This window comes from Triticum urartu, chromosome 7, assembly GCF_003073215.2.
Source record: "Triticum urartu cultivar G1812 chromosome 7, Tu2.1, whole genome shotgun sequence".
Classification (NCBI taxonomy): Eukaryota; Viridiplantae; Streptophyta; class Magnoliopsida; order Poales; family Poaceae; genus Triticum; species Triticum urartu.
In genome coordinates, this window is record NC_053028.1 from 35873817 (window position 1) to 35901723 (window position 27907).

At 45.9% G+C, this 27907-nt stretch overlaps 1 protein-coding gene across 3 annotated transcripts; it reads left to right on the plus strand.

Annotated features, from left to right (window-relative positions):
* Window positions 1–841: 841 nt before the first annotated feature.
* On the plus strand, window positions 842–8692 carry LOC125525240. Of its 3 annotated transcripts, none has more exons than XR_007291214.1 (10): window positions 842–1810; window positions 1898–2276; window positions 2380–2581; window positions 2674–2877; window positions 2963–3136; window positions 3221–3583; window positions 3668–3877; window positions 3968–4157; window positions 7458–7650; window positions 8652–8692. XR_007291214.1 is itself a non-coding variant. In XM_048690243.1 (8 exons), exons 3-6 carry the CDS (start codon window positions 2564–2566, stop codon window positions 3491–3493), a joined length of 669 nt encoding a protein of 222 aa, XP_048546200.1. In that variant the 5' UTR covers window positions 842–1810; window positions 2007–2276; window positions 2380–2563; the 3' UTR covers window positions 3494–3583; window positions 3668–3877; window positions 3968–4436. The 3 variants fall into 3 exon arrangements, 1 of the variants encoding a protein (XP_048546200.1); XR_007291213.1 differs by having other exon boundaries at window positions 2007–2276; XM_048690243.1 differs by lacking the exons at window positions 7458–7650; window positions 8652–8692 and having other exon boundaries at window positions 2007–2276; window positions 3968–4436.
* The last annotated feature ends 19215 nt before the right edge of the window (window positions 8693–27907 follow it).

Genomic DNA, 27907 nt, shown 5'->3' on the forward strand with positions numbered 1-27907 from the left:
ATCGTCGGTATCCAATACATAGTTCAATCTCGTTACCGGCAAGTCTCTTTACTCGTTCTGTAATACATCATCCCGCAACTAACTCATTAGTTGCAATGCTTGCAAGGCTTGTGTAATGTGCATTACCGAGAGGGCCCAGAGATACCTCTCCGACAATCGGAGTGACAAATCCTAATCTTGAAATACGCCAACCCAACATCTACCATTGGAGACACCTGTAGTACTCCTTTATAATCACCCAGTTACGTTGTGACGTTTGGTAGCACCCAAAGTGTTCCTCCGGCAAACGGGAGTTGCATAATCTCATAGTCATAGGAACATGTATAAGTCATGAAGAAAGCAATAGCAACATACTAAACGATCGGGTGCTAAGCTAATGGAATGGGTCATGTCAATCACATCATTCAACTAATGATGTGACCTCGTTAATCAAATAACAACACATTGTTCATGGTTAGGAAACTTAACCATCCTTGATTAACGAGCTAGTCAAGTAGAGGCATACTAGTGACATTGTGTTTGTCTATGTATTCACACATGTATTATGTTTCCGGTTAATACAATTCTAGCATGAATAATAAACATTTATCATGATATAAGGAAATAAATAATAACTTTATTATTGCCTCTAGGGCATATTTCCTTCAGTTTTAGTTTATATAAACTAAATAAACCTAAAGTTTAAAAAAATGCAAAATAAGGAAAATTGTCCGTAAAAAAATTATGCCGACGACTACACCCTTATCCACTGGGCGGCCCTGTTCCTGGTAGGTGGGTCCAAGCCTATGCTGACGGCTTGGCCATCGGCATAGGGCCACCCCTTATCCACTCGCGTGCCGGCCCTCTTTCCTCCACTCGTTTCTCGATCTCCTCTCTCGCAACCCAAATCCGCTCGATCCGCCAACCGCCGCCTCCATCGTCCTAGCCCCGCGCCGCGCCACCGTCGTCCCCGCCACGTCCCTTGCCGCCGTCCTCCCCGCCACGAGCCGTCCCCATCCGCGTCCGACCCCGTCTCCACCCATGTGCCCCCGTCTCTACCCACCCACCGGCGCCGCGCCGCCGTTGTCCCCGCCCCGCGCCGCCGCCGTCCGCGCCTGCCCCGTGCCGCCGCCGTCTGTGGCCGCCCCGTGCTATCCCGCACCGGCTGACTCGACGCCGGCCGTGTGGCCACGGGTCCGGCGCCCCCTTCCTGGCCGGCTGGAGCAGCCGGCCCTCCCTCTGCTGCTGCTCATCACCGCCCCCCAACCGCCAGCGTCTCCCTCTACATCTTTTTTTAGTGTTCTGCTACTGTTTTTAGGTGGATGAATTCATAGATAGATGGAATGTTTGTCATATTTGTTAGATGTAGTTAGTTTGCAAAATATTGATCAATGGATGTTATTAGCAATATGTTTTTTTTCAAGTTTGAAGTGTCAATGTTGTTTTGTGATGTGATTATATATTTTTTGCATGATTGTATTTTGATCATGATGGTGTTTCTACAAAACAATGATGAAATATTTTTTGACACTTAATGGTCTTGCTAAAACATAGTTGTTGAGAAAAATGGTAACTTGTTCATTAGGATTTAACATTTCTAATATTTTGAATGTGAAACTTTAAGTGGATGAATTTATTTTGTATTTCTCATCTAGTAAATAAATATATGAAGGCATTGGTCCATGATCTAAGTTTTTGACACTTGATGATCTATGTTATTTGTCGGTAAAATTTACAGTCTTTGTGGTGTTGCATATCTTTGGAGTCATCGTCATCGAAGGCAATGGTCTGTGATCTCATCGCTGTTCGACTACTTCCTCTACAGCCGAGGGTGAGCCAAGAATCCATCTTAATAATCATGTCAGTAGATTTCATTCTCAAGTCAACTCGCGTAACCTAGGCGTATCCCGTCCGAAAGGGTTGCATCGATAAATATACATTCAATTGCGTATTTATCACCGCAGCTCTTTCGGAGTGGTCGAGCAGGTAATCCTCCCCCCTGACTACTTGACGATGACTCCTCACAGGGAGGTCGAGGGAGAGGTGCCCCTAGAGGAGGAGGGGGCGGGGCGAGAGCCCCTAGAGGGCGAGGAAGTGGGGGGAGAACCACTACAGGGGGTCACGGCCAGAAAGAGCGCATCCTCACCGACTTAGGGTTGTTGTCTTCGAGGCCCTCCTCTAGTGAGTTACCCTCCTCTAGCTCGATACCCTCTGACGAGGAGGAGGAGGAGGAGGTTCGGGAGGAGGAGGTTGGGGAGGGGGGCGAGGAGGAGGAGGAGGAGGCAGGCGAGGAAAGAGTAAGTGGCACTTTATAATAATTTCATTCTTTTGCTTCTCACATGCTCATTCCGATAGTTCTTTATTTTGCTTGCCACATACTAATATTTCATTCTTTTGCAGCAACTGGATATATCCTAAAGGGGCCCGTATTCCCAACGGCCTCATCACCGTCTTGCTGAAGGTACACTATCCGGGGCTATACTGTCCAGATCCAGTCAGGCACCTAGACCGTCGGATTTTGGCCACGAGCTGGGACCACTAGGAAGCATCCCTCCACGCGGACCAGGAGACCCATGCCAAGGTCATGATCACTAATTTCTTGGTGAGTTCTCTTCAGAAGCACAAGTCCATTCTGGTTTCATGAATGATTTAACTCATGGCTTCTTCCATTTCTTGTTTCACTAATGATTGTAGAAATACTATCGAGTTCTTCCGGAGCACAAGGCCACTGCCGACCAGATCGTGCTGCGCCAAGCCAAGAAGAAGGCCCGCCAACTTCTGTACGAGGTGCGCCGAGTGGCCATCTCGACATACTATCACGATGCTCTTGGTGTGAAGATGACCAAGGAAGAAGCACGGAAGGAGAACATTACCTTCGAGAGGCACAAGTACTTGGCGGTAAGTATAAAAGATTTTTTATTCCAATGTTTGTGGCCCATTTCACTGTTTTGTGTTTACATGCCATTATGCTTTCATTATGTAGGTGTGTCCAAACTTGTGTTATGGAAAGGACGAGTCCTGGGCTGCATTGGTGGATCTGTGGTGTGATAAGGATGGAGCCTGGGCGGCTACGAGCCTTAAAAACAAGGCTAACCGAGGGAAGGAGGGAGCACATGCTCAGGGGAACCGGAACTACTTTCTCCACAAGAACCTGCACGTATGACTGGCCTCATTAAACAAACTTCTTCTTCTATTTACCGTCACTTTCTTATGTATGACTAACCTCTGTTTGGTGGTGCAGGAGGAGAAACTAAAGCGGCCGCTCTCGCACATGGAGGCATGGGAGATCGCCCATACGCGGAGGAATCCCAAGCCTTGCAAGGCCAACTACTACGGCAAGACCGCGAAGAAGAAGAAGGCCTACTCTGATGAGTATCTGATGTTACATCCTGACACACCTGACCCCATTAGTGCGGATCTGGACGAGAGGGTGGTGGTGGGCATGGGGCCCAAGAAGCACGGTCGGGAGCCGGTTCTGGATGCTGTGATCACTCCTTCTATCTCCTACACATAGCTCCGAGCTACTGACCCGAGCCTAAGCGAGCGCACGAGCACGCCCATGACCAGTGCGCAGTCACAATCCCTCTTTCAGGAGCGGCAATCTGTAAGTATTTTCCCTCTTATCTTCATTGCTCACTTTATTTTCCACATTGAGATGTTTTATGAGTTCCATCATGACATACCGTAGGCCTACTTGGAGTACACACGCCAGGAGACCATGGCGTGGCACACAAGCCTTTTTGCATTGCAGGGGCAGAACAATCGCAGGATGCAGCGCGCTCTTGAGGAGATGGCGGCCGGACGGGTTCCTCAGTTGCAAGACGCACCACCTCCTCCCGCACAACCAATGCTGCTTACCTTTGAGGAGTTTGTGGCAAAGAACCTGAGCCCCTCGCCGGTTAGTACATCCCCAAACTATTCACCCAAAGCATACCGTTTATTCAACACAACAATATATATCCCCTTAACATGTCTTTTCAACATCCAGGGAACCGGTGGATCTACCGTTGGTGGTGGTGCTGGTGTTGGCATCACTCCCGACTCACGGAGCACGGTCACTCCAATCCACGGGGCCGGTGGCGGTGCCGGTCTTGGCGGTAGTGCTGCAGCTAGCACTGACGACTTGTGCTTCGGCGTACTTGGCGGTGACTACCTTGGCGGTGGTGGTGGATGTCCAGGTGCTTAAGCCTTTATGTTCTTTAGATGTCTTGTGCTCTTTTATGGTCCTTTAGATGACTTGTGTGCTTCTTCAGATACTTGTATGTTTTTTGAGATGATGTTTATGATTGTGATGATACTTATATGATTGTGATGATACTTATATATGTATATCTGCTGTGAATTTGAATTGAAATCATATGTATATTTGCTGTGAATTTGAATTGAAATCAAATAGAAAAAAGGAAAAAATCAGACAGAAACTATGCCGAGGGCTAAGCCGTCGGCATAGGACTGCCACAAGCTACCAGTGGGCGACACGTGTCACCTATGCTGACGGCCTAGCTGTAGGCATAGTTCTGGACCTATGCCTACGGCTAAGCCGTCAGCATAGACCTGCCCTAGGAGCTACCAGTGGGCGACACGTGTCACCTATGCCGACGGCCTAGCCGTAGGCAGAGTTTTGGACCGATGCCTACGGCTAAGCCGTCGGCATAGGTGCCACACGACGCCCACTGGTAGCTCCTGGGGCAGGTCTTTGCCGACGGCTTAGCCGTAGGCATAGCCCATGAACTATGCCTACGGCTAGGCCGTCGGCATACCCGCGCCATGTGTCGCCCACTGGTGGCTCCTAGGGCATGGCTATGCCGATGGCTTAGCCGTAGGCATAGTTCAAAAGCTATGCCGACGGCCACGTGGCCGCTCCTATATGGGCAGCACTTGGCGGCGGCGCTGGCAGTCACCGTTAGGCACGGAGCGTTGCCGATGGCCGGGCCGTCGGCATAGTTGTACGGATGCGGCCTTTCTATGCCGACGGGGCCCTGGGGTACGCCGACGCATATGTTGCCGACGGCCTTATGCCGACGGGAATCGGGGCTATGCCGACGGCCCATAGGGTCTCAGTGTGGTAGTGCCCCCCCCCCTAGGGTGACTCGGGGGCGATCTTTTTCCACCGCCGTAGGAGCCCACTCGATCTCCTTGTTCCCTCGTCGTCACATGAGGCCAGCGTCGGGCAATGCCAGGGGCACTGCCAAGGATTGTGGTGGCGGGCCTCCGCTGCTCCCCCCAGATGGCAGAGGCCACATATCTGGGGCGACTGACCCTTGGATAAGCCGCCCTATCCTATGGCGCGGCGGGGCGAGAGGGCTGCTCGAGACATCGGCTGACTACCGGTGGGTTGGTACCGTGGCATTGCTGCCTCGACGTCTGACTGCGGTGGATCAACCACTACCTATTAACCCTACTCGATGTGTTCCACACCCACCGAAGGGCTGTCGGCGGAGTGGGTGGTGGGTATCCAGATCAGGAAAACTTCCTACTTAGCTCTGTCCGGCCAAGGGTATCGGTTTTCTTCCTGGAGACATGGTTCGGGTCTGCCCTACCTCTTCTCACCATACTACTTCTCGGGTGAAATTAAACCCAAACTACTGTGGCCGGTGATGGCGCTCTAGGTGTTGTGTCCTTCTTGAAAGCGTCGTCATGAGTAAGGATGGCAATTTTATCCATGGACATGGATACCCATGGATATCCAACCCGAATGGATAGGGTTTGGATATGCTTTTGCGCCCATTGTTAGCGTCCAAACACGCCCCGATTACTCGTGGATAGGGCATGGACATAATCTTGTACCCATGGATATATCCAAACCCGACCCGATCGTCTGACTTAACGAGCAATATTCTGCTACCCCTACCCCATAGTCACATGTTCCACTATAATTTTATCCTTTATCTAAAACATCCAAAAGAAATTACACAATCCCCACCGTAACATACTCCAACGCACCTTCTCATCCTATTATCTACACTAATTAAATGACTTGTTGTTAAGAATCGGTGCCATCTCCTTGAGTTACTCCTCTCATAGCCCTAGAGGAGGCCGCCGCTGTCAGCCGCTACCCCCACGTAAGGTGGATCGCTGCAGCAGCCACTACTGGCCTGCGACAACCCAGCTCCATCTTCGCTTTTCCACACACGCATTGATGAATGGCCGCAACAGTGGGACAATGCAAGGGCTATGACTGCACGGCGGGGAGTGAGCACGCCAATGCAGAGTGCACATTGTGCAATGAGTTATGTCTTATGTATAGGTCTTGAGAGGACCCAATGGATATCCAATGGGTATAGATATCCATCGGATTTGGACATGGTCACAATTTTTCGCCCATGGATTTTTTCATGGATGGGCTGGGACTGCCTTCATGAATATGGATATGGATTTGGTATTGTTCAACCGGATCCAAACCCGACCCATTGCCATCCTTAGTCATGAGAGTTGTGTGCTGGTAGGCATCTTTTGGATTCGTTGGCAACTGTACATGGCATGCCCACAGAAATAAGTAGCAAGGCGCTTCCACAGCCCACTGCTGAAAACACTAGCGCCCCACGAAAGTTTCCTTACTTTCGCGCCATGGAGCCTGTTTTCGCGCCAGATATCGCGCCACACGCCTGTTAGAAATCCCAAGCCACAAACTTCCCCAGAATTTCCCTAAGTCCAACCTCCCCCAGATCCCTCCTCGCCTCCTGCCTCCCGTGCCGCGCGACCACCGTCCCCTTCTTTCTTCCACCACGCCGCAGACTCAGCTGAGCACCTCCCCGCCCTCATCCGAGCACCGCCAAGTCCCCATCGGGCGCCGGTCCTACCGCAGCTCGCGGCTCCAACTCCTTTGTCCCCGTAGATCTGTCACAGGCTGCTTCACATCAACGCCGATCTGCTCCATCCGTGGTCTACCACGACTCCCTACATAGCTTCCAATGGACCACACCGTAGCTGGCTTGTCGACCGTTGCCTGCTCCATCTCCGGCGCCGTCCCTCTCCGCACAGTAACATCTCCTCCAAACTGCAAGTCCATGCGGGTACACACTTGGTTTCCTAACGAACTGCACTTTATTTGGGTGATAACTTTTCAATTGTTTTGTCATACTGATTTATACTCCCTCCATTCCTAAATATAATCTTTTTAGACATTTCAAATGAATTACATCGTACGGATGTATGTATACAGATTTTAGATTGTAGATTTGCTCATTTTGCTCCGTATGTAGTCAGTTGTTGGAATTTTTTAGAAAGACTTATATTTGGGAACAGAGGGAGTAAATGACATGTTCTGTTCAATTTATTTTCAAGTCTGATCTACGCAATTTCTTTTCATTGTGCATTAGCAGGTTCTGTGCCTAAACAAATTTTTTTTGTGATTTTGTCCTATGTTCGGATGCATAAGGAGTTAGATTTCTATTTCCCTTTTCATTAGAGTTCATGCAACAGTCTTTGCAATTTTCCACCATACTTATTTGTTTCTGCCTGAATTTTGTGCAAATCAGATATTTTCGTACAGAGAAGATTTGATTTTCCTTGAATGAAAAAAGATAAAAAAAGGTTGTACAAGAATATCATGTATTTCTCAAACCATGTTGGAGGCGGCAGCGCTGCTGCTGTTGATCCTGGAATGGGCATAGTCGAGGCTGCAGTTAGCACTTCAAGGAGGAAAGGGAGACATGATTACTTCTTGGAAAGGTGAGTTCTCTACAGAAAAATAAATCTCTAGAACTGTTTAACTGAACCTGTTGACTGTCATTGTTATGCTGTGATAAAAGAATCAATGCCTAAGTTGTTGGTTTATTTGAATTGGATTGTACATGTGTACTCCAATAATCCTCCAAATGTGGTGAAATAGGGCTCGGCAGCATGAGCCAACCACAGGGGGTGATGTATCAAGAAAATAATTTGATTGTAGCTGTCGAACTGGGATTTGTAATGTGTTGTTCCACCCAAGGTTTTGGTTACCGAATGAGGCATTTTTACCGAGGGGGACTGATAAACGCAGTTACCACGGTTACCAATAAATAACGACAAATGCCGAGAATATTTCGAACGAGTTTTCTAATTGAATTTTAAATTCAAATAAGTGACTGAACGAATATTTGAACCAGAGACCTCTCAAAACAGGAACTAGGTTGTTACCAACACACCAGAACCAAGTCTCATGACATTAATTAGATCCTACATACTTTACTATAAATCGAGTGTTTAAATTCAAAAACTTCAAAAAACTGGTATTTTTTGCTTGGTACGGGGATTTACCGAGGGGCCCGGAAATACGCGGTAACCATGGGAAATCTTGAAAATTTGACCGGTAACCAAAACCTTGGTTCCACCTCCAAGTTCTTAAAGGACAACAAGTTCTACAAATTTATTTATTTGTAATGTGTAGTTGATCTAAGGAGCGTTTTAGCGGCATGATTGAGCCCTCCAGCGAGCGCTCGGCTTGGAGCTGACCATTGTCATCTCCCTGCTCCTGGCCTTGCCCCCTAGTTTTTTTTTACCGTACTAAGCTTCTGAAGGTTTTGATTGATTATTTTAACTCATCACAGTACACCAAATTTAAGTAATGATAATAAGATTGCTCCTTTCATGTGCGAATCAACCCGTGGTTGAGTTGGTTAGGTGGACAGTCGTATCCCCAACCCACCAGGGTTCAAATTCTGGTGCTCACATTATTCCTGGATTTATTTCAGGATTTCCGGCGATGCGCTTTCAGTGGGAGGAGACATTCCCGTCGACGACGAGGCGCCTACGGTGACTTCGTAAATCTCAAGATGATATGCCGGCTCAGTCTCTCGGAGGTGCTCATAGGGGTAGGGTATGCGTGTGTGCGTTCATAGGGGTGAGTGTATGCGCGTGTATATGAGCGCTTGTGTCTGTACTGATGCTCAAAAAAAAAGATTGCTCCTTTCATGTGTTCTACATAAAGTAGCCTCCATTCTACTCAAATCTGGACACTGTTTTGTACAGAGGCTTTCATCCATGGAGAAGCACATAGATGGAGAAATGAGACATAGTCAAAGGGAATCTGTTTCGGGTAAATACTCAGTTAGGTTTCTGCAATGATGTTCCATATGTATGATTCGCAGCTCCATCTATTAATTTGCAGATTGACATTTCATTCATCTCGACTTTTGTACATAATTACATGATTAAATGATTAGAATGAGTTAATTCTGACATGATCTTTTGTGGTTCTGAACTCTCTAAGAAATAGAATTAAGGGCATGTAGGTTGTGAAATCATCAGTTTGTTATTATTAACATAATACAGCTGCTTGATAATTGTAAAGTTTGTCTAGAAATATCCTTTATTTAAAATTGAATGTTACTTATTTTTGTGGTACATGGTCACACATGTAACTCTACCAAGATAAAGGTAATGTGGAGATGGGATCAGATTTGCAGTTTTTGTCACTATGATTATAACCTGAAACATTCGTCTTCATTGTTTAATAGCTTAACTCAACTGTGTCACTGTTTTCAGCAACTATCTGTTAGTCACTATGTAATGAGACGGCCGGGTTATCAAACGGCTGAACACTACCAGAAACTGAAATCCTACAATGAAGAGCATCCATATTATTTTGTAAATCTCAAGTGTGTATACTTAATCCCTTCCACATTTCAATGGTGTATGCCCTTGAACCTAGAAAATAATTGTTTGTCAACACCTGTTTGAGTTTGTCCAGTCTGTTGTGCTTGTATCAAATCTGAGACAGGATTGTAGAACAAATTACTCAATTATTTTGTCTATATAACTGTCAAACTGGGTAACTTCGCTGTGGAAAAAAAGAGTAAGTTAGCTATTATACCCATTTTAATGTGGGAAACTGAAATAACAAATAGGTTATTGTATCAAACTTGAAGACCATCTTGTGGAAATAGATATTATTCCTGTTTCTTGCTATCTTATTCTAAAAAACTATTGACACTTGCACATTTTACAAGTTGAATTATGTCCATTGCAGGGTAACCTTGAAGAACATCTTGCAACCAAAGTTGTAGCAAAACCTTCTAGAAAGTGAGGTCTCAAGTTTGAATAGCTGGTCAATGCACTTGTGTATTTTTTATGTTGTTGTACCTCTGTTTTTGTTTAACGCTGATTCATGTATGTAAATTCTATGCAAGTACATCAGTAGATATATGTGAATTCGCAACTGTATGATGTAAACTGTTGATGTGACTATGTTCTGAATATTGGAACAACTATGGATTTTTTCGTTTATTAGTTTCTGTTTTTCCTGATGGTGGTGCCTGACAGGAATATACTACTTATTTGATTTGCCAAAACTGCTGCTTGCATATCCCCGTCGGGCCAAATCCGTTAGAGGAAGAAAGAAACCGTCAGGAATTAAGGTCCTGTCAGCCAGCCGATAGGCATTTTCTAGTCTTCCTGTCAAACTATCCCTCACGGCTGGCCAACAGGAAATAGTTTTCCTGTCGGTTCCAGGCTCACAGAGATATTTCAGTTTCTGGTAGTGATTTGGAAATAATTTATACAGAAAATGGGTTCTATAGGTAGTTACTACAGTTATACATTTTTGCTAATTTAGTACCTGAGTAATTATTGCAGAATTTGACTTCTTTTGTGAAGTTTTTGTTCCAAGTGTATGCAACAAATTATGGGGAAAAACATGAAGCTAATATCCATACAAATAGAGGCATTGAAGCAGGTGAAAGGAATATGAAAAACGTTGATGTTTTATCCATCTCTTTTTTAGGGTGTTTTATCCATCTTTTTGTCTAGCACTGTAAACATCTACAAAACCTCACACTTTTTTACACTTCTATAAAATCTCACTTCATCTGTTGGTGATTGAGGACCATTGTCTTCCGTAAAAATAACCAAGAAAACCATGCACTTTAACATGCCCTAAAGAGATTAAAATTTAGCCCAACAAAGTCCAATTGTCCACGTGGTTAGTAAGAACAAAAGTTCATTATTTTCACATAACTACGATACCCATATTTTTTTTGTGCTTGAGGGTCTACCCCAAATTTTTTTTAGGGGAACTAAAACCGCTTTACTTACTTAACTCAATCTACCATCTATCACGTGTAAATATGTATCATGTACATATGTATGAAAAAAAACTGGGTATGGGCTCACGCAAAAACCAAAACCCCGGGTATGGTCATGTTTTATCGGTGCCTTTTTGTTTGCTTTCATTGGTTGCTTAGCACGTACAGACGCACTGGTTGTCTTCGTGTACAAAGTGGCTCATATAGGACAGTGGCGACATTGTAGTCCCCGATGGGAAGGTCCCTTGTTCGAATCCTTTCCTTGCTTTTTTAGTTTTTGTGGATCAAGTGACCTTCTGCCTCTTTGTTTTTGACCCTGCTAAGTGCTACATGTTAGGTACGAGCACAAAGCAACTCTGAAAGTTTTCAACGGCAAATTTATTGACACGAGGATGGCAACTTTCGTGCTTTCTGCTTACTTTTGACATAAATTTGCCGTGTGTCACTTAAATTTGCCATCCTTGCATGACTAGAATTGCAATCGAATAACGTCAGGGACGAAGTGCTACGCACGGTACTTTTTTTATTCTTTTGAAACGTACCCATGTGCTTCTCTTCGCTTGCATGCGAGGCCGTGTACAATGCAACAAAAAGGATCGTCACTGTGAATCGTGTTTCGTGTAGATATAATTTTTGAATCTTAGCCGTTAATATTTAAGGTTAACATAAAATTAACGGATACAAAGGAATGACGGATGAAAAACTAAGAAATCCTCCTCCCTTGAAGATTAAATAAGTATAGATGGATGCAGCAAATGGCCCAAACGAGGTCCCGTGCTCCAGCTGTTTCTCCTGCATAATTTCGTGGCAACCGGTCTTTTGATGCAACATATGGGATAGAGGCAAGAAGGAGAGTCGACCATGCTATCTAATGTGCACGAGGAGCTACAAAGGTACATATTTAACTCGATTTATATTGCTCCATTAGAATATATATGCCTCGAGTCTGAATCTTGTGTCATGTGTTCTCCTGTTGCAACGCACGACCCTTTTCATAGTATTAATCGTATCTAAAATTTCAATTTGGTGGCTTTATTTTTAGAAAAAAAACAGCATGCGTATGACTTGAAACTAAGGGACAACCACACATCAGCATAAGAAGTTTATACATTTCCGTGTTTGCAAGATTGGATAAACTAGGCTAGTTGCACCAAAGAAAAAAGGATAGGGTAAACCACGGGGGTGTTATACGGTGCGTACCTCAATCGCCGGTCGCCAATGTCACGCGCCCGGTCCTTGAGTTCCCGCAGCTGGACGGCCGCGCGATGCTGGGCGGCCATCTTTTGCACGAACCAGGGAAGCCACCAGACATAGCTTAGGACGCCGCCCCTGGCATGATGAATCTCGGGGTTGCCGCGGGACATGTAGAGGTCGATGCAGTAGTTGCAGTCTTCTGCGAGCTGCCGGACCTGGTTCTTCCAAGGGATGATCTGCTCGTTGTACTCGCCGCCGGTGGGCACCGTCCTTTCCAGGTGCGACAGGAAGCCCTGCATGCTCTCCATCTCCTCCCGATGAACTGCACGTCCTTCCGTACGCCGCCCAGAAGTAGCGCCTCGTCGCGGATGACACGCAGTAGTAAGGAGCTCACGGCCGCGAGCTCAGACATCGCTAGCTCCCTGCGTCGGCGGGTGGTTTCGTGTCTGGTGGTTCAAATCGGATTTGCGCGGGCGGCTGGCTAACTGGCGATGCATTAACTGGTTTGCCTGGGATTGGAATGACTTGTTCTACTTTACATTCACATGCTCAAGGCAAGTATCTCTGCCTAACTTTTCCTTCAAAAGAAAACAATACCTACCTTGTGATCAGCATAAGACGTGGGGTACTGTGTCACGGATTCACAGGCTGGAAAGACAAATGCTCTGTCAAGCCGAGCCTCCTTTCTTTTTCCTTTTTTAAAAAGGAGGAAGACCCCGTCATGCAGTCACTTTATTAATTATTTAAAAAAGACCTTACAAAATAATATATCAATAAGATTGAAGCCACCGTCTAGGCAACATTTGTCGCTATTTCTATCCAGTTGATGAAGGGATGCTGATAGTCTAGGCCTAATACCAAATAGACCTTGCAGCCAAACCTAACGTCTAAGACATGAGGCCCCAACCAAGCCACCTGCCGGGTATGGGGCACCCACTGGTCCGGCGCACACTCAGAGGCCGCCGCCACTAACTGCCACCACTCCATCTTCAGAGCTGTACTGACGCATCAACTTTGTCCGGTCTAGCTGCCGTCGACGCCACCACGACGCCAGACAACGCCATAATCCTGTGCTCGTCCATCAACACACGCCCAACGGCGAGACCCTCCTGCTCCATGCCGCTGGGACCCGCCATTGTCGATGTGTCAGATGCAACGCCGCGCCTCCTTCGTGAACACCACCTGCTGCGACTGGTATCATCCCCTCCACCTGCAGTTCCTCTGCACTCCCAACCGAGCCCCAAGGCCCCTGACGACACCTCCAGGAAGGTCACGACGTGAAGCGCCACTGTCGCAAAATCCAAAGAGGATTGTAGGTTTTCACCGGGGAGGAGATCTGAGTGGGTAGATTGGGCCCTCAGCCGTGCCTTCATGAAGAAAAGCGACACCCATGGATGACACTACTGTTGGGTGGCAAGACCGGCCAAGGTTTCCCCCGGACCCAAGGTACACCACTAGGGCTCACCATCACCGGAGCCTACAGCCGCAAACCACCGGGACGACGAGAGAGGCAACAGGAGGGAGGGGAACCACCAGATCTGACGCCGCGACACCAAACCGCCAGAGGATCGCCGGCCACCCGATCCGATCCGCGGTAGCCCCCACCTGCCCTGCCGACCCCGGACGAGGAGGCCAGCCTAGGGGCCGCCACCTCGGATCCAGCACCCTCCGCCCCACATTAGGCAGAGCATAGCCAGGCTGCAGCCACGGCCGCCCCTAGGAACCGGTTGGCCGTCACGTACCCGCACTCATGGAGATCGCTGTGGGCCACATCAACACGTAGGTCGGGGACGGAGGGGAGAGCGGGAAGGAGAAGGCCGGCGGCGGAGGGATGGGTCCCCTCGGTCACCCGCGCTGGGGGCGACGACGGGGGGTGAGGGGGAAGGGGGGGGGGAGGGGGAGACTTACTGGTTCGTTTTCTTAATTAGTCAGCAACAAACATATGAGAGTCAAGAGCAATTTTCTAACCAGCCTGTTACCCCCACGTTCTGGAATATATTGGTAATCCTTTTAGCTTTCATTCAATTTTATATAATTATTAGTAAAATTTATCCGAAATATTTTGTTTTGCTGTACGTCGCAAAATTATGGCTATTGCTTAAACATGGGTAAACTCCAGTTCACCACCTGAAAACTCTCTACAGAAATGGAACATACCACCTCGTATATCTGATTGGATGATTCGGGCTTATGACCCACGTGTATACTGTACTTCAAATTTATTGATACACATGTTGGTAATTTCCATAATATATTTGTTGGTAGTTATTTAGATATTTGAACCCACTTGGATAAAATCTGAACTCATCTAAGACCTGAAAGTTAAGCATCCTCAGCTCAAGAGCACACCAAGCTAGCTCGAGCTTGAGAATCTGGATAGGCTCCGATCTACCAGAATACTATGTAGTACAACTCTGAAGGCAGCATGGCCCTTGATGATGACATACGACGTAGCGGGACCTTTGGGGGTCATTTTTAAAAGAAAGTAGTAAGAGAGACTGGTCCTAGTTTAGCATATAGACAACATCACTCTTGCTCCATCTTTAATTCTTTATCGAACCAACAAAAATCAGGCCAGGGGCGCCTTCAATTTGATTCTTTGTCTTTCGTTAAAGTTAAGCTCTGGAAACTTCAGGTTGGGTTGGATCTCTTGCCGTTGATGTTTAGCTAGGCAAGCCTTTTGGGCTACATATGAGTAAGGCCTGAGGCTAGCTATTTGGTTCTATGTCACGCACAAGTCACAGAGTGCCGAACTGGGAGGAATCAGAAACATAGTAAAATACTGAAGTTCCCATGCACACCAGCAAGTAATCCAACTTGACTAATACATTGAAGTGTGTATGCACCTAATGAGTCAAAGCTAGATGACTTTCTATTGGTTTTAAACCAGATTTTCTTCCGAACCTGTCAATTTGCTTCTACGTATCAAAAATTCAGAGTTCCTGCCGGTTAACAAGAATAATGCTACCTGGTGGTACCTGTATCCTTTGAGCCCTATGCCATCTCACTATACAGGGCCGTCTCCAGGAATTCAGGGCCTCCGTGCGAAAAGAAAAATGTGGCCCTAGTTTTTTTATAATACTATAGATCAAGTATAATCTCATTATATAATTAAAATGTGTGCTATTTCATATACAGTATTTAGAAATTTCTCGAATATCAATGCAAAAAATTAAAGGTATAGCTAAAGTAATAAACTGACCTCACGTTCCACCGATAGTGTCATCCTTCTTGTGTGATTTTGATTTTCCAGATTAGTGTGAGATCCTTTCACAACAAATTATCCAGAGCACCCCTACTCTATTCGGCTCCAGAATCATAATTCCTATTTCTAGAATGCATGACTGTTTCTGTTTATGAAAAAAATATTAGTGCATACTCGATGAATTATAGACATCTCAAGATGCAGCATAGAAAAAGATCACACTTTAATTTTGAACGAGCAACTATTGAAAATCTTGGATGCGTGACACTTTATGGATCCCCAAAGCATTTGACTGCACAACAATTGTTCCAAGAAAAATCAGTACACTGTGATGGCAGCAGTACGGCTTCGCTGTTTGTATCAATCAAAATGAGAAAAAGGAGGAGCTGTAGCCTGTAGGGTACTGGTTACTTGGCGTGGCGGCGTTGATGTCAGCGGGCGCCTGCAATTTCCGCGGAATTCCGGCGTGCGGCCGGTAGCCTATCGCCTAGCGCCTGCTGACGCCGATCCACAAGAAGACGTAGACGGATCAATGATTTCAATTCGAATATAAAGGCAGGCAGGAAATCTCGGATTCTTTTTGAGAAACTGGAAATCGCGTATGTAAGTGCCGTGTTTTCCTCTCCAACTCGATCTGATTAGTTTGAGACGGAGAATGCCAGCGATCGGCGGCTGGAGACACCAGGCCCAGGTGGCCCAAAAAGGGTGGTTCAGGTGAATAAGCAAATATAGGCCCAAAACTGAAAGGAGAATACTTGGACCTGTAATTGGGTGCCCCTGATTTTTGGGGCCCTGTGCCAGCGCACAGCTCGCACAGGCCCCTCAACGGCTCTAACCCACCGCTCCCCCCCCCCCCCCCCCCCCCCCCCCCCCCCCCTGAATTTTGGGGGCCCTGTACAAGCACATAACTCGCACAGGCTCCTCAATGGCCCTGTCTCTATATATCATACTAGATGATCATGCGCGCTTCGCCGCGCCGGGGACATGTACATTTGATACCCCGCTAGTCCATGCCTTTTTTTTCAATCGAGTCTTTCTGTGCGATAGGGTCGTACATATGGAGTTTTATGTCAGGTTGGTTATCCGCGTGTGTTATGTGGTTACAGTTCTTCCATCTATAGTTGTGCCCGTGGAGTTATGCGGCTTGAAAATGTGTCCTCTAGCCCTCCAATGTATACTCCTATCAGCATAGTCCTATCAGCATACAACTAACCTTACGGTGTGATCCACGCGCGCGCTCATATGATTGGCACCAAAGGACATCAACATTACCACAAGCAATTTAAACCAAACATAGCAATTCATCGATTACCCATAGGACAAAAAAAATCTACTCAAACATCACACGATGACAACACATCATTAAATAATAATATGATGTATAAAGCACCATTTTCAAATAGGGGTACAGAGGGTTACGGGAGAGTGGACCGCTGAATATAGATGAGGGAAGGTGATGGAGGTGTTGATGAAGATGATGGATTTGTTGGAGTAGATCGCCGTCACATGATGATTGCCCCGTCGGCGTGCCGGCGCCACCCGGAGAGAGGGGAAGAGAGGCCCCCTCCTTCTTATTCTTCCTTGGCCTCCTCCTAGAAAGGAGGATGGTTTTCCCACTGGTCCTTGGCCTCCATGGCTCCCAGAGGGCAAGAGCCACTCCGAGATTGGATCTCTCTCTGTTCTCTTTTGTTTCGCGTTCTTGTTTGCTTGGCCTTCACCGTTTTCAAATTCGTAGAGATTCATAACTCCGATTGCACTACTAGGGAAAAAGCCTAGCGACAACGCGGGTTCTTGGTATATGAGTAGCGCGAGGACCGGCACTACTAATAAGGCGCTATAGCTAACCCGTAGCAGCATCGCGTGCACACCCACGCTACTAAGAAGTCATCTCTAAGTTTATAATCCGCTTCTCCATGAGATTCTAGCCACTTGTGGATGTGATCATCATTTCTGCTTGTCATGCGAAGCTTTTGGTGATCCGTGCTGAACTCAATCATGTGATGGAGGATGTAGAATCCATCCTTCTTGCTTGGTTTTAGGACATGGATGCAATAGAAGTTAGTTTTATGCGTGAAACCCATCTTCTTGTTCCTTTGTTTCCTGATCTGCATGTGGCCACCTCTAATGCTGAAGCCTTGGAGAGCATCATCTAGAATATTCATTATGTGGGTGTAGTCCTTTTTCTCGTAGTCTCTGGAAGGGTCGAAATATACGGCGTGGGAGACTCGCAGGTAAAGAACAATAAGGACGGCGCGCCCGTTGCTGCGGAGAAAATACACCTCAAATTATTCTCCATATGAGCGAGAAGGAATGATTGAAATGTACGAAAGGTTGTCCTGAACTGACTTACTTTGGATGATAAGGAAGGAGGACAATTTCCTGGTCCTTATTCTGTACCATGAAGTTTCGAAGGTAGTCCCTAGCAGTTTCACGCTCAAAGTCGCCGAGACTCAAAAAGACTCATGCATGTAGTACGGATCCGCCACACAGATTTGCGAGACTTCTTCTCTCTTCATGACGGAGCTCATATGTAGCGCAAAAAAGGCGGACGATTGTAAAATCGAGCCGCCTTGTCAGAAACATCTCAAAGATATGGTCAAACCGCAGGAAGAACACCTCCGCGGGCCATGTGTTGACGTAGCACTTCCCCTCAGGCACACGAGCCGCGTATGTCGGATATCCTGGATCCTTTGAGGCTAGTAGGCTTTTCTCAGTCGACAGCACATGGTCGTGTAGTCTCCTGAGATCCCGTGATAGTGCCTCTAGCGGTTTCGGCGGTAGCATCGGCTCGCCCGTGAGATGGAACATGGCCGCACCTTTCACGGGTACACGCTCTTCAGAATGCATCGTCTGGCTGCTATGTGCTCTGGCTTGTTTGGAGGCAGCTATCTTCCCCGATCTCTTCCTCTCCTTTTTCTTGGGCACACCTTCCAGACCCTTCCTTAACCCCTGCCCCAGTGTTCCCAGGCTAAGCACTGTATGACCCCCGGCTAGTTGAGCCTATGTTGAGGCGGCATCTTCAGGCGTGTCCTGTGAGGATTTTATGAAGAGATACTTTTTGCAATCCCTGCTACGACCTTCCTGCCCGGGCAGATCATCCATATCCTCATTAGCATGCTGATAGCCCGATTCGTCACATGGTTGACTCATCATATCTAAGTCACAGTCATAAGAGTTTGTATTGAGGAAACCCATTGGGTCGACCTCCGTCTCATCATCCATTCTCTGTTCTACAGGACCAATTACAACAGCCAGTACTATTGCACCCCCTTCATCACGTTGCCTGCCGCTCTCACCTGGCACTACAGGAGCTGGTAATTGCGTGGCGGGGTGGTGGTCTCCGCACATGCTTGTTGATGTGTGGTTATTGGTGTGCTCTCGGCTGGCTCCAGACGAATAAGATTCTTCGGCCATAGCAGCACCCAACCCATGCAGCTTCCAATCCGCGGTGGTGTCTCGTCGTCCTCTCCCACATGCTGTACTGGAGGAGGCAAATCCGCGGTGGTTGTCCCGATCCAACCGATCCAAGCACCGTTACTCCAGCACCTCCGAGTTCTTAGCACACGTACAGCTCGATGATGCTCCCCGGGCTCCGATCCAGCAAAGCTTCGGGGATGAGTTCCGTCAGCATAATGGCGTGGTGACGATGATGATGTTCTGCCGACGCAGGGCTTCGCCTAAGCACTACAACGATATGATCGAGGTGGAATATGGTGGCAGGGGGCACCGCACACGGCTAAGGAACGATCACGTGGATCAACTTGTGTGTCCTAGGGTGCCCCCTGCCCCCGTATATAAAGGAGCAAGGGGAGGAGGCGACAGGCCAGGTGTGGCGCGCCAAGAGGGAGTCCTACTCCCACCGGGAGTAGGACTCCTAGTTGGACAAGGAGAGAGAGGGGGGAAAGAGGAGGAAGAGAGAGGAAGGAAAGGGGGGGGCGCCGCCCCCCTTCCCTTGTCCTATTCGGACTAGGAAGGGAAGGGGCGCGCGGCCACCTCCTGCCTCCTTCTCTCTTCTCCCTCAAGGCCCATGTAGGCCCAATAACCCCCCCCCTCGGGGGGGGGGGGGGGGGGGGGTTCCGGTAACCCCCCGGTACTCCGGAAAAATGCCGATTTCACCCGGAACGATTCCGATGTCCAAATATAGGCTTCCAATATATTGATCTTTATGCCTCGACCATTTCGAGACTCCTCGTCATGTCCGTGATCACATCCGGGACTCCGAACTAACTTCGGTACATCAAAATGCATAAACTCATAATAACTGTCATCGTAACGTTAAGCGTGCGGACCCTACGGTTCGAGAACAATGTAGACATGACTGAGATAGATCTCCGGTCAATAACCAATAGCGGGACCTGGATGCCCATATTGGCTCCTACATATTCTACGAAGATCTTTATCGGTCAAACCGCATAACAACATACGTTGTTCCCTTTGTTATCGGTATGTTACTTGTCCGAGATTCGATCATCGGTATCCAATACCTAGTTCGATCTCGTTACCGGCAAGTCTCTTTACTCGTTCCATAATACATCATCCCGCAAGTAACTCATTAGTTGCAATGCTTGCAAGGCTTATGTGATGTGCATTACCGAGAGGGCCCAGAGATACCTCTCTGACAATCGGAGTGACAAATCCTAATCTCGAAATACGCCAACCCAACATCTACCTTTGGAGACACCTGTAGAGCACCTTTATAATCACCCAGTTACGTTGTGACGTTTGGTAGCACACAAAGTGTTCCTCCGGCACACGGGAGTTGCATAATCTCATAGTCATAGGAACATGTATAAGTCATGAAGAAAGCAATAGCAACATACTAAATGATCGGGTGCTAAGCTAATGGAATGGTTCATGTCAATCAGATCATTCACCTAATGATGTAATCCCATTAATCAAATAACAACTCTTTGTCTATGGTTAGGAAACATAACCATCTTTGATTAACGAGCTAGTCAAGTAGAGGCGTACTAGTGTCACTCTGTTTGTTTATGTATTCACACATGTATTATGTTTCCGGTTAATACAATTCTAGCATGAATAATAAACATTTATCATGAAATAAGGAAATAAATAATAACTTTATTATTGCCTCTAGGGCATATTTCCTTCAGTCTCCCACTTGCACTAGAGTCAATAATCTAGTTCACATCACCATGTGATTTAACAGCAATAGTTCACATCACCATGTGATTAACACCCATAGTCCACATCGATATGTGACCAACACCCAAAGGGTTTACTAGAGTCAGTAATCTAGTTCACATCGCTATGTGATTAACACCCAAAGAGTACTAAGGTGTGATCATGTTTTGCTTGTGAGATAATTTTAGTCACCGGGTCTGTCATATTCAGATCCGCATGTATTTTGCAAATTTCTATGTCAAAAATGCTCTGCATGGAGCTACTCTAGCTAATTGCTCCCACTTTCAATATGTATCTAGACCGAGACTTAGAGTCATCAAGATTAGTGTCAAAACTTGCATCGGCGTAACCGTTTATGACGAACCTTTTTTCACTTCCATAATCGAGAAACATATCCTTATTCCACTAAGGATAATTTTGACCGCTGTCGAGTAATCTACTCCTAGATCACTATTGTACTCCCTTGCCAAACTCAGTGGTAGGCTATACAATAGATCTGGTACACAGCATGGCATTCTTTATAGAACCTATGACCAAGGCATAGGGAATGACATTCATTCTCTTTCTATCTTCTGTCGTGGTCAGGCTTTGAGTCTTACTCAATTTCACACCTTGTAACATAGGCAAGAAACTCTTTCTTTGACTGTTCCATTTTGAACTACTTCAAAATCTTGTCAAGGTATGTATTTATTGAAAAAACTTATCAAGCGTCTTGATCTATCTCTATAGATATTGATGCTCAATATGTAAGCAGCTTCACCGAAGTCTTTCTTTAAAAAACTCCTTTCAAATACTCCTTTATGCTTTGCAGAATAATTCTACATTATTTCCGATCAACAATATGTCATTCACATATACTTATTAGAAATGCTGTAGTGCTCCCACTCACTTTCCTGTAAATACAGGCTTCACCACAAGTCGGTATAAAACTATATGCTTTGATCAACTTATCAAAGCATGTATTCCAACTCCGAGATGCTTGCACCAGTCCATAGATGAATCGCTGGAGCTTGCATATTTTGTTAGCACCTTTAGGATTGACAAAACCTACTAGTTGCATCATATACAACTCTCTTTTAAGAAATCCATTAAGGAATGCAGTTTTGTTTATCCATTTGCCAGATTTCATAAAATGCGGCAATTGCTAACATGATTCGGACAGACTTAAGCATAGATACGAGTGAGAAACTCTCATCGTAGTCAACAATTTGAACTTGTCGGAAACCTTTTGCGACAATTCTAGCTTTGTAGATAGTAACACTACTATCAACGTCCGTCTTCCTCTTGAAGATCCATTTATTTTCTATGGCTTGCCGATCATCAGGCAAGTCAACCAAAGTCCATACTTTGTTCTCATACATGAATCCCATCTCAGATTTCATGGCCTCAGGCCATTTTGCGGATTCTGGGCTCATCATTGCTTCCTCATAGTTCGCAAGTTCGTCATGGTCTAGAAACATGACTTCCAGAACAGGATTACTGTACCACTCTGGTGCGGATCTCACTCTGATTTACCTACGAGATTCGGTAGTAACTTGATCTGAAGTTTTATGATCATCATGATTAGCTTCCTCACTAATTGGTGTAGTAGTCACAGGAACAGATTTATGTGATGAACTATTTTCCAATAAGGGAGAAGGTACAATTACCTTATCAAGTTTTCTACTTTCCTCCCACTCACTTCTTTCGAGAGAAACTCCTTCTCTAGAAAGGATCCATTCTTAGCAACGAATGTCTTGCCTTTGGATCTGTGATAGAAGGTGTACCCAACTGTCTCCTTTGGGTATCCTATGAAGACATATTTCTCCGATTTGAGTTTGAGCTTATCGAGATGAAACTTTTTCACATAAGCATCGCAACTCCAAACTTTAAGAAACGACAGCTTAGGTTTCTTGCCAAACCATAGTTCACACGGTGTCGTCTCAACGGATTTAGATGGTGCCCTATTTAACGTGAATGCAGCTGTCTCTAATGCATAACCCCAAAATGATAGTGGTAGATCGGTAAGAGACATCATAGATTGCACTATATCCAATAAAGTACGGTTATGAGTTATGACGTTCGGACACACCATTATGCTGTGGTGTTCCATGTGGCATGAGTTTGTGAAACTATTCCACATTGTTTTAATTGAAGACCAAACTCGTAACTCAAATATTTGTCTCCGCGATCATATTGTAGAAACTTTATTTTCTTGTCATGATGATTTTCCACTTCACTCTGAAATTCTTTGAACTTTTCAAATGTTTCAGACTTATGTTTCATCAAGTAGATATACCCATATCTGCTCAAATCATCTGTGAAGTTCAGAAAATAACGATACTTGCCGTGAGCCTTAACACTCATCGGACTGCATACATCAGTATGTATTATTTCCAATAAGTCAGTTGCTCTCTCCGGAGAACGGAGTCTTAGTCATCTTGCTCATGAGGCATGGTTCGCAAGCATCAAGTGATTCATAATCAAGTGATTCCAAAATCCCATCAGCATGGAGTTTCTTCATGCGCTTTACACCAATATGACCTAAACGGCAGTGCCACAAATAAGTTGCACTATCATTATTAACTTTGCATCTTTTGGTTTCAATATTATGATTATGTGTATCACTACAATCGAGATCCAACGAACTATTTTTATTGGGTGTGTAACCATATAAGGTTTTATTCATGTAAACAGAATAACAATTTATTCTCTTACTTAAATGAATAACCATATTACAATAAACATGATCAAATCATATTCATGCTCAACGCGAACACCAAATAACACTTATTCAGGTTCAACACTAATCCCGAAAGTATAGGGAGTGTGCGATGATGATCATATCAATCTTGGAACCTCTTCCAACACACATCGTCACTTCACCCTTAACTACTCTTTATTCCGCAACTCCCGTTTCGAGTTACTAATCTTAGCAACTGAACTAGTATCAAATACTGAGGGGTTGCTATAAACACTAGTAAAGTACACATCAATAACATGTATATCAAATATACTTATGTTCACTTTGCCATCCTTCTTATCTGCCAATCACTTGGGGTAGTTCCGCTTCCAATCACCAGTCCCTTTGCAGTAGAAGCACTTAGTCTCAGGCTTAGGATCAGACTTGGGCTTCTTCTCTTGAGAAGCAACTTGCTTGTTGTTCTTTTTGAAGTTCCCCTTCTTCCCTCTGCCCTTTTCTTGAAACTAGTGGTCTTGTCTACCATCAACACTTGATGTTTTTCTCGATTTCTACCTTCATCAATTTCCGCATTACGAAGAGCTTGGGAATCGTTTCCATTATCCCTTGCATATCATAGTTCATCACGAAGTTCTACTAACTTGGTGATGGTGACTAGAGAATTCTATCAATCACTATCTTATCTGGAAGATTAACTCCCACTTGATTCAAGCGATTGTAGTACTCAGACAATCTGGGCACATGCTCACTAGTTGAGCGATTCTCCTCCATCTTTTAGCTATAGAACTTGTTGGAGACTTCATATCTCTCAACTCGGGTATTTGCTTAAAATATTAACTTCAACTCCTGGAACATCTCATATGTTCCATGACGTTCAAAACGTCTTGGAAGTCCCGATTCTAAGCCATTAAGCATGGTGCACTAAACTATCAAGTAGTCATCATATTGAGCTAGCCAAACTTCCATAACGTCTGCATCTGCTCCTGTAATAGGTCTGTCACCTAGCGGTGTATCTAGGACTTAATTCTTCTGTGCAGCAATGAGGATAAACCTCAGATCACGGATCCAATCCGCATCATTGCTACTAATATCTTTCAACACAATTTTCTCTAGGAATATATCAAAATAAACACAGGGAAGCAACAACGCGAGCTATTGATCTACAACATAATTTGCAAAATACTACCAGGACTAAGTTCATGATAAATTTAAGTTCAATTAATCATATTACTTAAGAACTCTCACTTAGATAGACATCCCTCTAATCCTCTAAGTGATCACGTGATCCAAATCAACTAAACCATGTCCGACCATCACGTGAGATGGAGTAGTTTCATTGGTGAACATCACTATGTTGATCATATCTACTATATGATTCACGCTCGATCTTTCGGTCTCCGTGTTTCGAGGCCATATCTGTATATGCTTGGCTCGTCAAGTATAACCTGAGTATTCCGCGTGTGCAACTGTTTTGCACCCTTTGTATTTGAACGTAGAGCCTATCACACCCGATCATCACGTGGTGTCTTAACACGAAGAACTTTCGCAATGGTGCATACTCAGGGAAAACACTTCTTGATAATTTAGTGAGAGATCATCTTATAATGCTACTGTCAATCAAAGCAAGATAAGATGCATAAAAGATAAACATCACATGCAATCAATATAAGTGATATGATATGGCCATCATCATCTCGTGCCTGTGATCTCCATCTCCGAAGCACTGTCATGATCACCATCGTCACCGGCGCGACACCTTGATCTCCATCATAGCATCGTTGTCGTCTCGCCAATCTTATGCTTCCACGACTATCGCTACCTCTTAGTGATAAAGTAAAGCATTACATCGCGATTGCATTGCATACAATAAAGCGACAATCATATGGCTCCTGCCAGTTGCCGATAACTCGGTTACAAAACATGATCATCTCATACAATAAAATTTAGCATCATGTCTTGGCCATATCACATCACAACATGCCCTGCAAAAACAAGTTAGACGTCCTCTACTTTGTTGTTGCATGTTTTACGTGGCTGCTACGGACTTAAGTAAGAACCAATCTCACCTACGCATCAAAGCCACAACGATAGTTTGTCAATTTGACTCCGTTTTAACCTTCGCAAGGACCGGGCGTAGCCACACTTGGTTCAACTAAAGTTGGAGAAACTGTCACCCGCAAAGCACGTCGGGAGAACCGGTCTCGCATAAGCGTACGCGTAATGTCGGTCCGGGCCATTTCATCCAACAATACCGCCGAACCAAACTATGACATGCTGGTAGGCAGTATGACTTATATCGCCCACAACTCACTTGTGTTCTACTCGTGCAAATAACATCAAACAATAAAACCTAGGCTCTGATACCACTGTTGGGGAACGCAGTAATTTCAAAAAATTTCCTACGCACGCGCAAGATCATGGTGATGGATAGCAAGGAGGGGAGAGTGTTGTCTACGTACCCTTCGTAGACCGCAACGGAAGCGTTTGTCACATCCCTAGCCCTACTTGGCCTTGGACTAGCTTGGTGGTTGCATCATGTTTAAATTCAAATGAAATTTGAATTGAGGAATTTTCAAAGCCTCAGAATCCCTTTAACAATAATCAACATTAAAATCCTTTCAAAGAAGTCCAAGAAAATGTTCCTCTTAGTCTCTGAAAATATTGGCAAGAGGGAAAACTTAAAACAATATTTTTGGAGTCTCAGAAATATTTATTTTGGGCCTTTGAATTAATTCAATAACTATTTGCATTGGATATATATTCTTTATATAATTAATATATGTCCAATAATTCTGGAACATTTTATGTGGCTTGGGATATTTTAGTTCTAGTCACATATTTATTTTCAGGATTTTATAAAATGATTTAGTATTTTAATTAAATCAAAACAAATGTCAGAAAATAGAAAACAGGAAACAACAGAGAGAGAAAAGCCAACCTGGCCACTTACCTGGCAGCCCACTTACCTGGCCCACTGGCGGCCCGGTAAGACAGCCCAGCCCACCAGGGGCAGAGGCGTCTTCCACCCCGCGCCAGTCGGACGCAGGGCACGTGCTCGCCGCCTGCAGGCCATGCGCAGGCCACCTCCTGCTTGCTTACCGCCTCACGGACGTCGCTATGGATGCCACGCACCCCCCTGACCCCTCGCTCACTCTCTTCCATCCTCATCCCCGCCTCTGTCGCCCCTCTCTTCGAACCCGAGAGCCACTCGTCGCCGCCGTCCGCTGCCACCACGGCCACAGCCATCCCCTCACCTCTCCGACGCGGCCCCGAGCTCCGCCGTGCCTCCCTCGTCCTCCTCTTTGTCTCACATGACCTCGGGAGCCCTTCACCGCCGGCATCTTCGTCGTCATCAAGCTTCGGCACTGACGACCGCCGCCGTCGATTCGCTTGCTCCAGTCCCTCCCCGGCCTCGCCGTTGCCTCTACCGGATTCGCCGTGAGCCCCTGCCTCTTTCCCCTCTCCCCCCCGTGCTCGCCCATGCCTTCTAGCCCCCCTGGCCATCGGAGCCGACAGCTCCTCGCCGCCGGCCATGTCGCCACCGCGACTACGACCGCGCAAGCATGCGTCCGAACCCATCGCTGCACTCAGAGGCGCTCCCAGAAGCCGAGCACACCCACCAGATCTTCGTGCCGTGCTCCGTAGCCCCGGTTCGGTGTACGCCCAAATTCTGGCGGCCGCAAGAGAGCTCGCCGCTGTTGACTACGTCCACCCCCACTCGAACCACGACCACCCGCAGATGCGCCTCGCTCCCCTCTTTCAAACGCGCCCTTCCGCGCGTCAAATGGTGGCCTGTAGGCGAAACCCGAGCCACTCCAGTGCGCCTCCGCCGCGTTTGGGTCGCCGTCGGCGGAACTCCGGCGAGGGTGACATGGCAGATTACTTAGGGATAATGATGCACTTAGTCGACACCTAGTGACACTGACAGCAGGGCCCCACCGACTAATTAAACTTAGATTAGTTATGTTTAGTATTAACTAATCATAGTGGCCCCACGCGTCAGCTTTGACCTTGCTGACGTGGCCTTTGACCGGCCCCACATGTCTGTGACCCAGACAACTCTGTGTCACTGACCAGTGGACCCCACTGTTTAGGTTTGACCTGGTCAGCCGCAGTTGACTTGCTGAGGTCAGCATGACGCAATGCTGACGCAGTTAATAATTTTCTGGATTTAAAATTATTCAGGAAATTCCAGAAAATACCCAAAACTTCTAAAAATCATAGAAATTAAACCGTAACTCCAAATAAAATAAATTATATATGTAAAATTATTAGAAAAATTCAAGGAATCTGTTTATGGCATTTTCATGCATGTTTGAACAACTTAACCTCACTGTTAGTCCAAAACATGATAATGCACTATTTGAATTCATAGTTTGAATTTGAATTTGAACCTAGTGTTCAAACCAACTCTATTTAACATGTTACTAGTTGCATTAGCTCAACCACAACATATTGACATGCCATGATCATGCATCATATTGTGCATTGCATTGATTGTGTTTCTTTCTCTGTTGTCGGTGTTTGTCCCCTCTCGGTAGACGCTGCTCCGACGCTGTGATCGTTGACACTGATGAAGAGTTATATTATCTTCAGAAGTGCCAGTCAAGCACAACCCCCTTGTTCATTCCGATACATGCCACTCTCTCGCTCCTGCTCTCTTTTACTGCATTAGGACAACAACGATTCATCTGTTACTTG